The sequence below is a fragment of the Mastigoproctus giganteus genome, chromosome 2, assembly GCF_048544385.1.
Source record: "Mastigoproctus giganteus isolate SK-2022 chromosome 2, ASM4854438v1, whole genome shotgun sequence".
Lineage (NCBI taxonomy): Eukaryota > Metazoa > Arthropoda > Arachnida > Uropygi > Thelyphonidae > Mastigoproctus > Mastigoproctus giganteus.
This window is the reverse complement of record NC_143576.1, coordinates 12176886-12193978: the sequence shown is the minus strand read 5'-3', so window position 1 is coordinate 12193978 and position 17093 is coordinate 12176886. Positions and strand designations below refer to the sequence as shown.

At 35.4% G+C, this 17093-nt stretch overlaps 1 protein-coding gene across 2 annotated transcripts in view; it reads left to right on the top strand.

Moving 5' to 3' along the window:
• Spt20 (transcription factor Spt20 homolog) overlaps positions 1-17093 on the top strand; it is a 357561-nt gene that overhangs the window by 183947 nt on the left and 156521 nt on the right. For both annotated transcript variants that reach the window (XM_090388213.1, XM_090388212.1), the window contains exons 11-13: positions 97-153; positions 5173-5232; positions 14965-15116. In XM_090388213.1, the coding sequence (XP_090244339.1) occupies positions 97-153; positions 5173-5232; positions 14965-15116 (269 nt within the window). The remainder of the gene's footprint in view (positions 1-96; positions 154-5172; positions 5233-14964; positions 15117-17093) is intronic.

Below are 17093 nucleotides of genomic sequence, written 5' to 3'. Positions count from 1 at the left end.
CTCATTGAAATTTTTTATTTCAATTTTGTTTAATTTTTTGATATATTTATTTATTAATATAAAGTACGCACATTAAACAGAACTTTTTTTTTATAGGTTTTTGACATTGGAAAACAAAAAGAAGTACCATTGTCCCCACCTGAAATGATTGAGGTAATGTTATGTTATCAGTTTTAATTTTATTATTCACAAAAAGAGCCATAACCAAAGGTGTTCTTTTGCATATCATATTAAGAGTAATGTTTCGAATAATATGCCTCTGTAATTATATGGCTCCAAGCGAAAAGTGTTTCCTTGCAATGTAGAGATCTCATATGAATTGTTCCTGTTGCCAGGTGTTTTTTTTATGAATGAGCGATATCTGCATGCTCTTCAATTGTGATTTTGTAGAGAGATTACATACTGTTCTTTTATGTTCAAGATCTTATTAAAACCTCTTTATTTGGAAGGCAGTTCTTTTTTCAAAAGTATTTAAAGAGAGTAAGAAAGTTACCTTTTTTTGCTGTCTTCAAATACTCACCACCTTATACTTACATTTCTGACCACCTTATTTTCTATTATCCCTTGATCACTACGATAGTGATTGCACTATCGTAGTGATCAAGGGATAATTGAATTTATTTCCTGATAGAGAGGGTTAGGAAGTGTAATTATGACGATTGTTCTCTGTGAGAAACTCAGTAGCGCCCAGTCTGAATGCATCAACAAGCTATTTGTTGACGTTGCCAAAGTCTTGGAAGGAAGGGGAGAATCTAGTGTGCTGTGTAATGTGATGTGCAGTATGGACCAAAATCTCTAAAGTCCTTTCTTTGAAAATCATAAATCATATTGCCATCTTTTTAATTAATGTTTGTTACTGTTGCACTGCTCAAACCTGGGGAAGAGGGGAAACGGGTCTATGAAGATTGGCTACTTGCCTGTAATGAAGCTTATGAAAAAGGATTGCAATTTTGCTGCATGTCTTTGTAGTTCATGTAAATTCTGCTTGTTAGGATGTACAGGGATTTCTGTTGAATTTCCCATTTCAGTTCAAGCTCTAACAGATAAAATTTCTCACCACATTCTTTTCTATGTCTGCAGTTACCTGTCTTGAGTTTCTGATGATCATTGTATTTTGATGCATAGTTTGTGTGGACTTTATGGTCACAGCACTGCTGAAGGAATTTTAATCAACAGTTTAACTAACATAACTTTGACAGAATCATAGTAATTTACAGAGAAGGATGTTGCGACATATTTTACAACATGAAAGAGATGAAGAACATAATAAAACATACAAGAGTGAACAATTTGTAAACAAACACCTACACTGCATTGGTTGATCATAACAATTTAGATAAATTTCATTAATATGAATGTATGATAGAGCTCTGCATAGGCCTACATTTTTTATTTTCTTGCCAAAGCTATTGGCCAAAAAGTTTGCCTATCTCTGCTCCCACCTCTGTCAAAACCAGATGGTTTTATTGCCACTTCAACCAAGGATAAAGCTGACCTGCTAACAGCTGTTCACTCTGTACAAATCGCTAATCTTTCCCTACCATGGAATATTGTTCTGTGGTGGTGCCCCCAAAATCTCTCTCTCAGGCTTCTAGATTCCATTCAAAAGAGAGAAATTAGGTAATTAATGACTCGGCTCTAACAGAGTCTCTCTCTCTCTCCACTCTCTGTCTCATAGACATTCTGTTTCTGCTGCATGCCTTTTCTACAGATACTTCCATGGGCACGTTCTCCCCAAATGGCTTCTATAATTCCCACTCTCTCTCTTTCAAAACAGTCTGAACATGTGCCAGCACCCAGCCAACATCCATTTTCTGTCCAACTTCAAACTCACATAACCAATTTTTCATCTTCCTTGTTTATTCATTTAACTGCTGTTTTCTGGAAAAACCTTCCTTCACACGTATTTCCTGAAAATTACAGTCTACAGAAGTTCAAGTTTAATATCAACAAATATCTTCTTTCGTCTTCTCAACCTCCAGCCTATGCACCTTACTAAGTACTATAAGTTCTAATACCTCTCGAGTTTGGGGTTTTCATTAAAAAAAAATTTTTTTTTAAGATCCAAGCTCACATACTCAGTAATTTCCATTCCTCTGATCATGACATGCAGTCTTAAAGCACTGTCATCTTCAGGAAGGAAATCGTTTTTTAAAATTAATTTTAATTGTTTTTAATTGATTTTTTACTCTGATCATTTTGCATTAATAAGTTTACTATAATTTCACTATTGTCTTTTATTTGTTTTAATTTCTTCAGAGTGTCATACGGAAGTGTTCTACATATCATAGTGAGGTAAATTTCTCTTATTCTTCTTCAAATATTGATATCAAAGTAGAACTTATCGAGCATCATAGATTTGCTATATACTGTTATATAAACTCTAGAAGGAAGGGAATGAATCAGATTGGATCACTTGATATTGATTATTCAACTGTTGATGATCTCCTGCCCAGATAGCTGATTTTTTATGGACATTTACACATAAGGAATTCTGTAATTGAAGTAGAAGATTGAATCTTATTAAACTCTAACAGGGACCTAATGATTTTGTAATAACTGAGAGTGAAGTGGAGGAGAAATTGTTGAAGTTAAAAGTAAGAATGGCAGCTGGGATGGATGGGATCTATCCAGTTATATTAAAGGAGGTGGCAAAGGAAGTAAGTAAACAATTAGTCATAATTATGAGAGCATCCTTGCACTCAGGGGAGGTCCCCATGGACTGGAGATGTGCAAATGTATTGCCAGTTCACAAAAGGGGGATCAAAGGGTGACATGAGTAATTATAGATCTATTAGTTAAACTTCTGTTCTGGCGAAAATAATGGAGTCACTGGTTAAAGAAGCAATGCAGGATCATGTAGCCAAGACTGCAATAACAATTCATAGAGAGCATGGGTTTGTTACGGAGAAGTCTTGTCTGATCAATTTGATTGGATACTACAATGTGGTCATAAAGAACTGGATGCAAAAAATAATATTGATATCTTGGATTTTGGAAAGCTTTTGATACTGTTGCACGGAAGACTACTGTACAAATTGGAGCAGTATGGCATTATGGGCAAGTTGCTACAATGGATAAATGGATGGTTGAGTGAGAGATGACAGAGAGTGGTAATCAGTGGATACTGTTCTTCGTGGACAAATGTTATTAGTGGAGTCTTCCAGGATTCCGTGTTGGACCCATTATTGTTTTGTATATTTATCAATGATATTGATGAAGTTATATCAGGCTTAATGTTGAAGTTGACAGATGATACAAAGGTTTGAAGGGTTGTTAATGACAGTATGCTACTGTAACAGGAGTTAGAAAAGTTAGGCAGATGTGCTGAGAAGTGGCAACTGAGGTTTAACATTGAAAAATGCAAAGTATTGCATAAGGGTAGCAGTAAACCGAGAGAAGTATACCAACTTTGCAGTACTAGACTCATGGTAGTGGAGAATGAAAAAGACCTGGAGGTAATTGCATAGTTAGATATGAAGTTTTCTGAACAGTGCAAACAGGCTACGAGAGTAGCTCATGGTTGTCTTGTCAATGATATACAGGAATTTTGCTAGCAGGGATAAGGAGGTGATTATCCCTCTGTATAAGGCAGTTGTCAGGCCACATTTTGAGTACTGCATGCAGGTCTGGAGGCCTCATTTTAGGAAGGATGTAGAGTGCTAGAATGAGTATAGAGAAGGGTAACAAGATTGATAAGGGGAACAAAGGAGTGTTCTTACCAAGAAAGGCTTAAATTCTGCAAATTGCAGCATCTGGAGACTAGGCACCTGCGTGATTATCCGATTAACATGTTGAAGGCCTTTTATGGTGGGAGCAGGCAAATGCTGATGGGAGTGAATGGATGGATAGGAAGTGTGTGTGTGTTTTTTTTTTGGCTGGCCCTGTATAAGCTTGCTTTCTTGCATCATATGCCTCTACTAATACTAATTAGTTGTGATCTGAGGTGCCTAGTGGACCACTCACCTTGATCATGTACTTAGAAGATTTGTTTGTGAGAAAATGATTGCGAGTGTTGGCTGTGTGGTTAGGATTGTCCGGTATTCTGATAGGTAAATAAACAGTCTGTGTGTGTGGTCATTAGTAAATGCACTTCAAGTAGTCTTTCAAGCCCCCTATACAGCAATTACTCAGCATTGACTCTCTACTCTTCAAGTATAAATTCCTTGTGAATCACACTCTAATTGTCAAAAACATGGTCAGCATTATTTTGATCTTGGATTTCTGTAAACAGAACCTTTTTGTTCTTGGTGATGATTTTTAAAGTCCACTGCATACTTTGATGGTTCTTCTCTGGGGTTGTACCAAAATGCTCAGCACTCATCTGACAGTGACAGTGCAATCGAGGAAATTATGTGTCTTGATAAGTCTAGGAACTTTTCACAATGACACTATTCATTATTTCTGCTTGGCCATGAGGGTGTGCAACTTAAATTTTGCACAGACCTTCCCTAAACCTTCATGCAGATTTGACAAATCATCTCCTTGTTCATATCCAACTCACCAGCGATCATTCTAAGGGTCAAACAACAATCTTTTGCCACAATTTCCCAAACTTTTGCAACTCTCTCTCTCTCTCTTCCTTTCTGGAGAGAGGTTGACTAATTCCCACTTCTTGGGTCATTCTTATGTCCATCTTTGAATTGCTTATACTTTTCATCCACACTTGTGTGACTTAACGTTTTATCAGCATAAACAGTTTTTTAATATTTCATATGTTTATGTTGCAGATTTTCCCAGCTTAGAGAAAAGTTTGATACTTGGTTGTTTCTCCACTGGAAAATCATGACACAGTTAAAATTACTAACGAACTGGTTGTTACTCGCAACTTGTCAGCCTACTGAACAATTTCTGTAACACTACCTGTGGGAAGAAATTTGAACTACAACATGCTATTTCCATTTATGTTCAGGCTCATCGAACATGACCACAACAGCGCCAGTCCAGGAACTTATTGCCTCAACTTGTATTTATGCTGAAACACAGATTAAGATTTATATGCAACATTTTGCATTGCTAATTATGTAACCAGTGGCTAAAATTAAAAAAAAAAAAAAAAAAAAAAAAAAAAAAATATGTAAGTGTTATTTTTTGTTATTTTTGTAAACCAAAAAAGGTTTTTTTATTATATTTCACAATGGGATCAGCATAATGGATTATTTAATTTCACAGGTTGAAAAATTTTGTAAAGTCATGGAGCGGAAACCAGATTCACCTGCTGACAATATTCCAGTAAGTTATAAAATTAATGATTGTTAAATTATGAGAATCTTTTTATTTTTCTTGTCAGGCATTTAGAAAAGGTGACTTTGCTATTAATATTGTTTATAAAAAATTTTTGAATAAAAAAAAAAAAAAAATCTTTCCTAACTCAGTTAGACGAGTTCTTTTGAATTTTTTGTTATTTTCAATAATGAAGTCATTCACTATTTACAACAGGGTTGCATGAGTAGAAAGTTAAGTTGCTGTTGTGTTCCATTGAACAAGAAGGGTCTGGTTAAACCATGTGATAACAGTGCTACCTATATGGGTACTTTCCTCATTAAGCTTCTGGGTCAGTTCTCTTGCTCAAAATTGTACATTCTGCTTGTTCACAGTCTCATGCAAATAAGAATAAGTTTCATCTGAAAATTGTGTAACAATGCATTTCTGACTGTGCAATGAATTGAAGTCTTCACTTAAACAGTTTTGGAATGTTTATGGAGAAATATAATCATATGGGGACATTTTTTAGATCCAATTAAAGCATTCATTGACCAGAATACCAAGATATTCCAAATTCAGAAGCTTTTTCTTGTTGACTTTCTGGGATTACAATGCATTATGAATTGGGGGCTTTGACATTTTCTGTAAAATGAACACTGACTATGTGAGGCCATTTTTTCTCCTTTACACATCTTTCCTCTTCAGATTGCCAGGTTAAATGAGGTATCACATTCTTATGTGTGTCCAAAGTGTCAAAAAGCTTGAAATCTCAGAGCAGCAGTTATGCTCCTTGTTTTGATGTAAAAAAATGGAACTTTAGTTTCCATGGTATGAGGCATGACTTCTCAGCAATTTTGCTTATTAATGGGAGCACGTGGAATTCGTGAGCATGTAAGGTGCTGTGATTTACTGCTGCTCTCTGGCAAATTTTTGTCTAGAAATTAGCCAGAGAACTGAAAAATACTGCTGACATTGTTAAATGAAATTCCATTAATTGTTCAATTTTAATTGATGATGCATATATGTCAACGTTTTGTGCATGCATTGCCTTGTATCTGCTAAAACAATACAACCAGTAAACATGGGTTGCTAATTTAATATTGAGTTCAGTCTGGTATTACTTAAGTACCTGGAAAATAAAAATCAAAATAGGAGTATGTTATAGGCTAAATGACTCTGGTAATTATAATGAACAGCTGTACAGACAAATAAAGTGGACAAAACAATCAGAGTATCTTATCAATTGGGATTTTAGGTTTCTAGGTACTGACTGCAACCCATGTAGAACTCAAGATGTGGAAAACATCTAGCATCTACGGAAACAGGTAAATGTTAGATGTTTCTAGGTGTTAGATAAATTATATACAAACTTATTAGACAGCCATTGTGAGAAAGAAATATTCGGTAGTGGTTTAGGATATTGATGTAGTGTTTCCTCAGAGAAGTAACTACTGTCTGTGGTAAATGGTAAATATTTTGTTTATGAAAAGGTCTTATGAGCTCAGACATTTTTAAAATTCTTTTCAGTGGGCCCAAATGATATTAAAAACTTTAAAAATGCCAAATGGGAAGTGTCAGGGAATAATCATAGAGGCTGCTAAGCTTTACGCACTTATTTAGAGATGCTGTTCAAGGTTTGGACCAAAATAGATGGGTTTAGTGGTAGAAAAGAAAAATGCATGGGATGATTGTAATTGACAAGGGACAGTGATCACTAGAGTAATATTGCAATAATAACTTGGACTAGTAGGTGGAAGGGGTAGTCCAAATTAGTGAAAAGTCCAACCAATTGTAAATATAATGGTATGTAAATAATTTTAAGTGAAAGTTTAAAAAAAGAAACATTTATTCACACTCCCACAATACAAGTTAACTTAGATTGTTTTAATGAAAAGTAAAAGAAAATTTTACAAAAATGTTTTTATACAAAACAAAATTTAATACATATTTGAGATCAGAGTGAACAAAATAATACAATGTTTTTAACAATGAACTTAGAGTATCAAGACTTCATATTATTTAACTTTTTTCTTCTTTATTTCTTCTATTTCTGCAGTTCTTGTTTCACCTGCAGATTTTTCCCTTGAAATGCTCTTGCTGTTTCTTCTTTCATCACCATGTGATACCTCACTTCATTTTGGCTGTCCATGTTCTTACATCCAGATCATCATTGTTTAATAATTTTTTTTCTGTGCACTTCTACTTATGTTCTGCTTTTCTCTGATTTTCAGTCCATTTGTTAATAGAAATTTTTGTTTTTTAATTTTTAATATTAGCCATCAGCTTTTCTACCTCTTGTGACTTGCTTTCTGCTTTCAATGAAAAAAAAAAAAAAAAAAAAAAGCAGTTTTCACTTATTTCCTTTAATGCAAATGTTTACAGCTGAGTATGACTTCTTGATCTAAAAAAAAGCATGTGATATTGCCATCATCATTTGATAAAATTTCAGCAGAAGGATGTGCAGGTGTATTATCTAACAGTAACAGTGCCTTGTTTCATTTGTATTTAATATTTTATTAAATATTAAATGCAAATCATTAATTTTATATTAATTTTATGTCTTTTCCAAATTATTATGAAACCATTCTGAAGAAAGTTCTCAGTTGTATCATTAAATTCTTGCTTAGGAAAAATCTGAATAAATAAAAGATTACATATAAAAGAAGGCAGTCTGAGTTATAGAGATTTCACCCAAGATTTTACCGTATAAATTAGTCTGTAATGAAACTACTAAGGAGTTGGACATGCCAAGGCAGGTTATGAGAAGTCTTTAGCTAGGTGTACAAAGAAAAATAGAAAGTAATTCTTTGTTTATGGTAACACAAAAAAGAAAGAATGATTGGTGCACTTAATATGAATTGGCATTGCTGTTGATTACTTTGTACTGCTTGCTTATAAACCAAATAAATGATTTACATCTACTTTCATGCATGATTTTAGAGATAGGGATGGCAGATGCCTATCCAGTACTGATTATGAGTTAAATTATTTTATGATAGTGGAAAAGAAACTGGAAGAGAAATCATTGCAGCTAAAAGTGAACAAGGCAACTGCAGTTGATAGAATCAATCCAGTTATATTAAAAGTAGCAACAAAAGGGGTAGCAGACCTTTATCTGTAATATAGAGAGCATCCTTTCATTCAGGTAAAGTTTCTATGCACTTCTGTTATGTTAGTATTTGTCCAAACCTTTTAAATTTATTCAAACTACCCACTTCCACAACATTAGGTTGAGGTATATTCGAATAATCAATTACTCTTTGGTTGAATGCAAATTTCCATATATCTGTTCTGCAACCAACCTTTTTAAATTTAAAGTTATGTCCCCATGTTTATGTGTCACCTGAAAAAGAGCAGAAACTATGAATATTTGGTGTTCTTAACCCTTTTAAAACCTTATACACTTCCATTAGATCACCAGATGCATAATTTTAATTTTCTTTTGTGCCCCAAACTAATCATGATGTTCTTTACTTAATCCTTTCTAAAATGAGGTTTCTAAACCTGTATTTATTATTCCAGATGTGGTATAACCAGTGCCTTGTACAACAGGATGTTCACTCTTTGTCCCTGCTGACAAAAATCAGTATAAGATTGAGAGAATCCACTGTTTTATCAGCCTGTTTGCACTTCTCAGAGAATTTCATGTTAGAATGTGTCCAGATTTTTGTCCTGATCCACTACTGAGTTCAATGTGGCAAACAGTGACTTAGATGGTAAACTTGAAATATCTACCTCAATATCATTAATAAATATTCAAAGCAGTAAGGGGATCAAACACTTATCCCAGTGGTACCCTTATCATCACATTAGTCCATGAAGAACAGTGACCATTTATAACTTCTCTTGTCTTCTACCAGTAGTAACTTATACCTAGTGCCAAATTGTTTTAATTTATCCAATTGTATATGTAGTATACTACATATCCAATTGTATATGTAGTATTCAAGGCTTTACTGAAATCATATAGCATGTGAAAATTAGTCTTTGCATCCATTTTGTTTATAACAGATTCATAGTAGTTAATCAGATTGATCAAGCATGATCTACTTTTAACAGATCCATGCTGCAATTTACCTTATAGCTTCACCCCTATCAAGATGAATTTGCATTATTTCTTTCACTGTTGCTTCCATTTTTATTGCCACAGGGGCCAAACTTACAGAACAACCCTCAGGTACATTTGCACTTCTCCAATCTACAGGGACTTTTCAATTTAAGGATGTGCTCATTATTATAACAAAAGTGCATCTTCGTTTAATATAATTGATATATAATTTTCATATTCACTTTTAGCTGCAGCAGTTTCTCTTTTCCTTTCCATTATAAAATCGTTTACCTCCCAATCAGTATTAGATAGGCTTCTGTTAACCTCAAACTTAAAAATTTTTTCATGTGGGAATATAGATGCAAAATATTTGTTCATTTTATTGGCAGTCTTATGCAGGATCATTAATAGTTATTCTATTCATATCCTCTGAACCAATATGATTCATCCCTTTTCTTCTAGTGTTAACATAGGCAAAGGAATTCCTTTGCCTATGCGAGATGTAATGTGAGATGTAAACAAAGTAATGACCTGGCCAATGTGGAAGTGAGGGAGAGGCCTCATAAAAACAGTGAGAGTTAGCAAAATATTCTCCCACCAATACCAGTATTCAGATTCCTAAGTAGAAGTCTTGACACCCTTGGTGATGTACAAGACTACTCAGGATTTCTAAGAGGAACAAGCTAAAGATTATAAAGATTTATGCACCAACATCGAGCCACAATGATGAAGAAGTTGAAGAAATGTACACCGAAATTGAGTCTTTTAGATGAGCAGAAAATCCACTACACTATCATTATGAGGAACTTCAATGCTAAGGTTGGAAAGACACAAAACAGTGCAGAAAGGGGAACTATAGGAAATTTTGTTGGTGAAAGATGTAGAATTTGCAGAATCTTGAGGAACATCAGTAATAAACACTTTTTTTAAAGTAAAGGATGAACAGAACATGGAAGAGCCCAAGTGGATTAACAACTTCATCCTCACTAACGGAAGATATATCATGGATGGTGTTACTGTCCTGAACAAGGTAAATGTTGGAAGTGATCACAGAATGATAAGATGCACACTTGATATAGATGTAAGAAAAGAAAGAAGAAAACTTGAGCAAATAATGCAAAGTTCTTTGAGATAAGAGAAGAGGAGAAAAAGCAGTATGTACTGGAACTTAAGAACAAGTTTGAGCTTCTATAGACTGTTTAGGACCAAGATATCAACAAGGAATACTACAACTTTCTGAAAGTGATAAAGCCCAAGAAACTTATAGGAAAAAAGAAATCCAAAGAAGAAAAAATTAGTCAAGAAACACACATGATTGAACCGAAGACAACAAATGAAGAGCAAGATAAACACTGACAAGTATAAAATTGACTATACTGAGTTATGCAAAGCCATTAGAAAGAGACTCAGAGAGGACATAAGATTTAACACAAGAAAAGTAGAAAAAGCATTAAGGGAAAACAAAGGATTTAAATCAGCAGCCATGAGCAGCAATACAGAAAGACAAATGATACTGAAACGGAAGAATAGCGATGGCATACTTATAAATAGCAGAGAAGGCATAATTCAAATAGTAGAAGACTACTAAATGGTTATCTAATGAACTAATGGGACTCGTAATAGAGAAGAAAAATGCATGGGATGAATATAAATTATCAAGCGACTCAGAAGCCTATGGCTAAGAAAAACAGCAAGGATTTCTTTACTTATATAAACTCTAAAAGGAAGGGGATGAATCTGATTGGTCCACTTGACATCTATGGTTCGACTGTTGATGATCCTGCTCAGATAGCAAACAAACTGAATGAATATTTCTACATTCACACATGAGGAATTATTAAGGTTTGAAAATGGCAGAAGGTTATCAAATTGTAGCAGGATACTTAATGATTTTGTAATAACTGAAAGCAAAGTGGAGGAGAAATTGTTGAAGTTAAACATAAGAAAAGCACCTGGGGTGGATGGGATCTATCCAGTTATATTAAAAGAGGCGGCAAAGCAACTAAGCAAACCCTTAGCCATAATTATGAGATCGTCCTTGGACTTGGGGGAGGTTCCCACAGACTGGAGATGTGCAAATGTATCCCCAATTTACAAAGGGAGATCGAAGGGTGACACGAGTAATAACAGACCAGTTAGTTTAACTTCTGTTCCGGGTAAAATAATGGAGTCACTGGTTAAAGATGCATTGCAGGATCATCTAGACAAGACTGCAGCAATAATTCAGACACAGCTTGGGTTTGTTAAGGGAAAGTCTTGTCTGACAAATTTGATAGGATATTATGATGTGGTTACAAAGGAACTGGATGCAAAAAATAATTTTGATATCATATATTTGGATTTCAGGAAAGCTTTTGACACTGTTGCGCATGGAAGACTATTGTACAAATTGGAGCAGAATGGTATTAAGTAAGTTGCTACAATGGATAAAAGGATGGTTAAGTGGGAGAAGACAGAGGATGGTAATCAATGGGTGCTGCTCTTCTTGGACTAATGTTATTAGTGGAGTCCCACAGGGTTCGGTGTTAGGTCCACTGTTGTTTTGTATATTTATCAATGATATTGATGAAGATACATCAGGCTTAATGTCGAAGTTTGCAGATGATACAAAGGTTGGCAGGGTTGTCAATGACAGTAATGACAGTGTGCTACTGCAACAGCATCTAGATAATTTGGGCAGATGGGCTAAGAATTGGCAACTGAAGTTTAACCTTGACAAATGCAAAGTACTGCATATGGGTAGAAGTAACCCAGAGAAACGTACCAACTGTGTGGTACTACACTTAAGGTGGTAGAAAATGAAAAAGACCTGGGAGTAATTGTGCAGTCAGATATGAAGTTTTCTGAGCAATGCAGACAGACTGCCAGAGCAGGTCATGGGGTTTTGTCAATGATATATAGGAATTTTGCTAGCAGAGAAAAGGAGGTGATTATCCCTCTGTATAAGGCAATGGTCAGGCCACGCCTTGAGTACTGCGTACAGGTCTGGAGGCCTCATTTTAGGAAGGATGTAGATTTACTTGAGCGTGTACAGAGAAGGGCAACAAGATTGGTGAGGGGAATGAAGGGATCCTCTTACCAAGAGAGGCTTAAGTTCTGCAAATTGCAGTGGGTGGAGACTAGGCACCTGCGCTGTGCCTAGTCTCCACCTTGAATGGTTTGAGCACGCTGAATTCTGATGGGATCCTTCCACTTGTTCAGATTACGAACCTAAGGGGGCATAAATTCAAATTAAGAAAAGAGAGATGTAGAATAGATGTGCGGAAATTTGCCTTTAGCCAGCGGGTGGTTAATTGCTGGAACAAACTTCCATCTGTCGTTGTGGAAGTTGATAGGTTGAATAAATTTAAGGAGGACCTGGACAGGCATTTGGAGGGAATGGTGTGATTTTTTTTTTTTTTTTTGGCTGATGTTGCATAAGCTCATACACTTGCTTTCTTGCATCAAATGCCACTGCTACTACTACTACTATAGAGAATTATACAAGGAGCATGGAGAGTTAGTAATAAACACTTTTTTCAAGAAAAGGGTGAACAGAAAGTGGACCTGGAAGAGCCCAAATGAATTAACAACTAATGAAATCAAGATATATGATGCCAGCAGTGGGGAAGATGGATCACAAACTAGTAACGCATGCAATGTACCCAATATCCTTCCTGATGAGGTAGAATGTGCATTGAAGAAAATGAAGATCAGAAAGCCCCAGGGGAAGATGAAGTTATTGTAGATTTGTTAAAATTGGGAGGAAGAGTCATGACACAGAAACTGGCAAGACTCTTCACAAGTTACATTAGAAAAGGCCTTGACGCCTAAGGAGTGCAATAATGCAATCATAGTTTTGCTGCATAAGAAAGGCGATAAATCAGAAATTGGAAATTATAGACCATTTAGATTATCTGACATCTAAAAGTTGTTCACAATGGTCATTACTAACAGATTAGAAAGAATACTTGGTGAGAATCAACTGAAAGAGCAAGCTGGCTTTAGGACAGGATTCTCAGCTATGGATCACCTTCACGTAATATCACAGCTAATGGAGAAAGCAATTGAATATAAAACACCATTATGCCTGGCATTTGTGGATTATGAAAAGGCATTTGACTCCATACAGCATAAGGCAATGTTTTGGGCACAGGAAAGACAAGGCATAGATACCCCATATATTATGATTTTGAAGAACACATATGAGAATGCTACCTCCTTTTATTAGACTAGACAAAAGTAGTAGCAAATTTAAAATTGAGAAAGGAGTTCAACAAGGAGACACAATATCTCCGAAGTTGTGCAGATGTCATTGTGATCGTAAGCCACAATCCCAAAGAATTAGAGGAAAATCTTAATCAGTTATGCAGAGTTAGTAAGCATTTTGGTCTAAAGATGAATATGGCTAAAACAAAAGTAATGATGAACAAGTATGCCACAGAAAAGGATATAATCATTGAAGGAGCAATAATTGGAAAGGTGGATTCATATACTTATCTGGGACAAGTCATTGGCTGTAATAATGATAAATGGCTGGAAGTCAAGAGAAGAATAAATTTTGGATGGATAGCATTCAGGAAACATAGTCACATACTGAAGAGCAATATCCCAGTTTGTCTGAAAGGTAAAATAATGAACCAATGTATACTCCCCACCATGACTTATTGAAGTGAAATTTGGGCACTCGTCCAGAGAATGGAAGAGAAGCTGAGAACTACACAGCGAAGAATGGAATGAATTATATTGGGAATCAGACTGTTAGATAAGAAGAGAAACACATGGATTAGGCAGCAAACTCAAGTAAAGGACATTCTTATCAAAACTAAAGAACTAAAATGGTCTTGGGCAGGCATAGCTTGAAGACATGATGACAGATGGACTAAGAAAATAACAGAATGGTACTCAAGAGGAGCTAGAAGAAAATCGGGAAAACAATGACAGAGATGGACAGATGAAATTCATGAGTTTGTGGGTAGTAAATGGATGGCCATTGCAGTTAATATTGAAAATATTACAGTTAATCTTGAGTGTATGGTATGTGCTTCGATCAGTCATGCTGAGGCATGGCATGAAGCAGTGATCAGCAAGCGTAGCTTCTGCTACCCGGCTAATCACTAGCCATTGCTAGTGATTAGCAGGGCTAGTCACTCTACATAATTTATCACTTATTTGCATTGGAATGTGTTTGATAGGCTATCAGTTACCACTCTGATGCAAAAGCAGCCTATCAAACACATCCCAATGCAAATAAGTGGCAAATTATGCAGAGGGCTAGCCTTGCCAATCACTACTTTGTGCCACACCTCAGCATGACCGAGGTGTAACCATTTACTAAAGATTAACCAAAATTGCTCGACACTAGGCTGTTACCAGCCAACTCCAGATATGACAACAGTAATGGTGACTGCAACATTACATTTTAGATTGCAAATAGCAGAGCTCAATGTGAAGGTCTCCAGTGTCAAAGAAAGCAAAGATGACACCATCTGTTATTGAAAGTTATAGTCATTCATTTTTTCTTTGACTTTATAACAGTGATTAGTCCTAATCAGCTAAAATTTCATATTGGACTGCTACCTTGTTGTGCAGTTATGATTCCAGATCTGAGACTCAGGGTTATACTGTTTCATTTGTGGTGATGCAATCAAACTTTTTATAATCATTATTATTTATTTTTTTTTAAATTTGTTTCCCAAATATATATATATATAGTTGTTTACATGTATAAGGTAACAGAAGAAGAATACATTATGGAAGTGGATCGGATTCCTAATAAGGTCCAGTACACTCAGGTCACTATACTTCAGCGCCCAGTAGATGAACAGTACTTTGGAAGGCTATTTTTAGGCAGGGATGGTCAACAGAATGGAACAAGCTGCTAGTAAGTTATCATTTTGCAATAATTTTAATTTTTTCTAAATTTATAATAACTTTTTACTCTGCTTAATATAGATTGAAAACACAACCAATTGTTAAATGATAATGATAAAATGATATAAGATTTGGATTATTTATATTAGCATTAGTAGAGGCATGCATATGATGCAAGAAAGTAAGTTTATATAGCATTAGCCAAAAAAAAAAAAAAAAAACCTTCCCAAACATCTATTCAATACAAATGTTTGTCTAGTTCTGCCTTGAATTTATTTTCTTTGGAACCTTGGCCTTTCTTTGGAAATGCAGAATATGCAAAGAATATGAATCTCTTTGGAAAGGCATATTCTTCGAAACCTCTGTGTATGTTTTCTTTATCATTGAGCCAAATAAGGCAACTGTTTTTCAAAAATCTGGATTGTAGTAGGAAAAATTTGTTGCTGATTTATTCCAACACTCTTAAAAATCACTATTCTGCAGTGTCACAGACTTTTTATATGCCATATATTTATAGCTTTTAAAATATAAGTAAAAGTAGTTCCCGTTTTTTATTCCGTTATATAATGTTTGAATGGCATGTTGCACTGATTATCGTGATCAGAATACTTGAAATGAAATCACTTCACCTGTGTATGGTTTAGAATATATTTATTACTAATAAAATAAAAAATAATTCATTTCCCAGATGTTTACTACTTCACTTCATCACTACATGCAAAATTAAAGGTGGTTTAAAATCTTAATTTTTTTTACTTAAATTATTAATTTTAGTTTTCAGTTACCTTAATCTTTACTGATGATGCTAATTTAATCATTAATTTTCATTAATCATTAATAATCTCTTTTTCCGGAATCATTAACTAGAACTTTATTGCTTACAAATTATTGTTTTTTTTTACTTTTAATTTATAATCAGTAGTGTAGTTATTGATTATGATTTTCGGATTAACATGGTGAACTTGGTCTTTGTAATTGCTTAAGAAAAACAACTTTTGCTGCCTGTGTTGTACTGATAAGAATGTTTGAATTTTGCCGCAATTGTGTTGTATCAATTAGGCGATTGGAAGTTTCCTACATAGTTGTGTAACAGTGTTATCGGTATCAGAAGGGACCTATAAAATTATAATTTATAGCAATACAGATGTGTTTTATTAACATGACTTTATCACTTAGTATATAATGTAATTTGAAAGAATGTAGTTTGTAATACCGGTAAATAAGTGAGATTAGTGTGGCATTATGTGTGGCATAATGTCTGTGACAACCTCAAGGACCATTATTGGTCCTTGAGGTTGTCACAGACATTCTCTCAGATATGCCAGACAAGCTGTACTTGCTATCTGGGAGTCTAAAACGCTGATGGAACTGATATTCGGGTGACACTCAAGTCGAGTGGACCCAATTTCGGCGAAGTCTGGACGGTCTGTGACAGCCAAATCCTCTGCTTGCACCTTCACGATGGTGGGACTGTTAGTAATCCTGGGTATAACCTCCATGCGCAAGTACATGGTGGGTGACCACCCAGGTGTGAACCAACGTAAGCAGGGGTCGAGGTGTGGCGCCCACACCACATGGAGGAACGCCGCCCCTCTATGTTACCAGGCAGTACTAGGTGGTAGATGACTCTCATCAACCGGTGAAATACCACCACTTTGCTTATTGGAGGCTTGAAATGGTGGAACCCATGTTTAGTCTCTAGAGCTAAGTTCTGGTCAACCTTTCCCTATCTCTTCCATCATGCAGTATGATTGATGACTTTTGAGGTTATGATGAACGTCGTGGCGAGATCCAATATTCCTTACATTTCGAGGGTACAGCTCTAAAACGGTGTTCGCAGGCTGGCCGCTAGTTAGTACACTGGACAGAACCTATTGGTAACTCTCTAGGAAGCTTCCGGATCAGCTAGTGTATAATCTTGCTGCCTCTACTCTGCCAGATGGTGACTGGAGGGAGTCCGAGTAGTGTGTATGCGGGGAGCATTGTT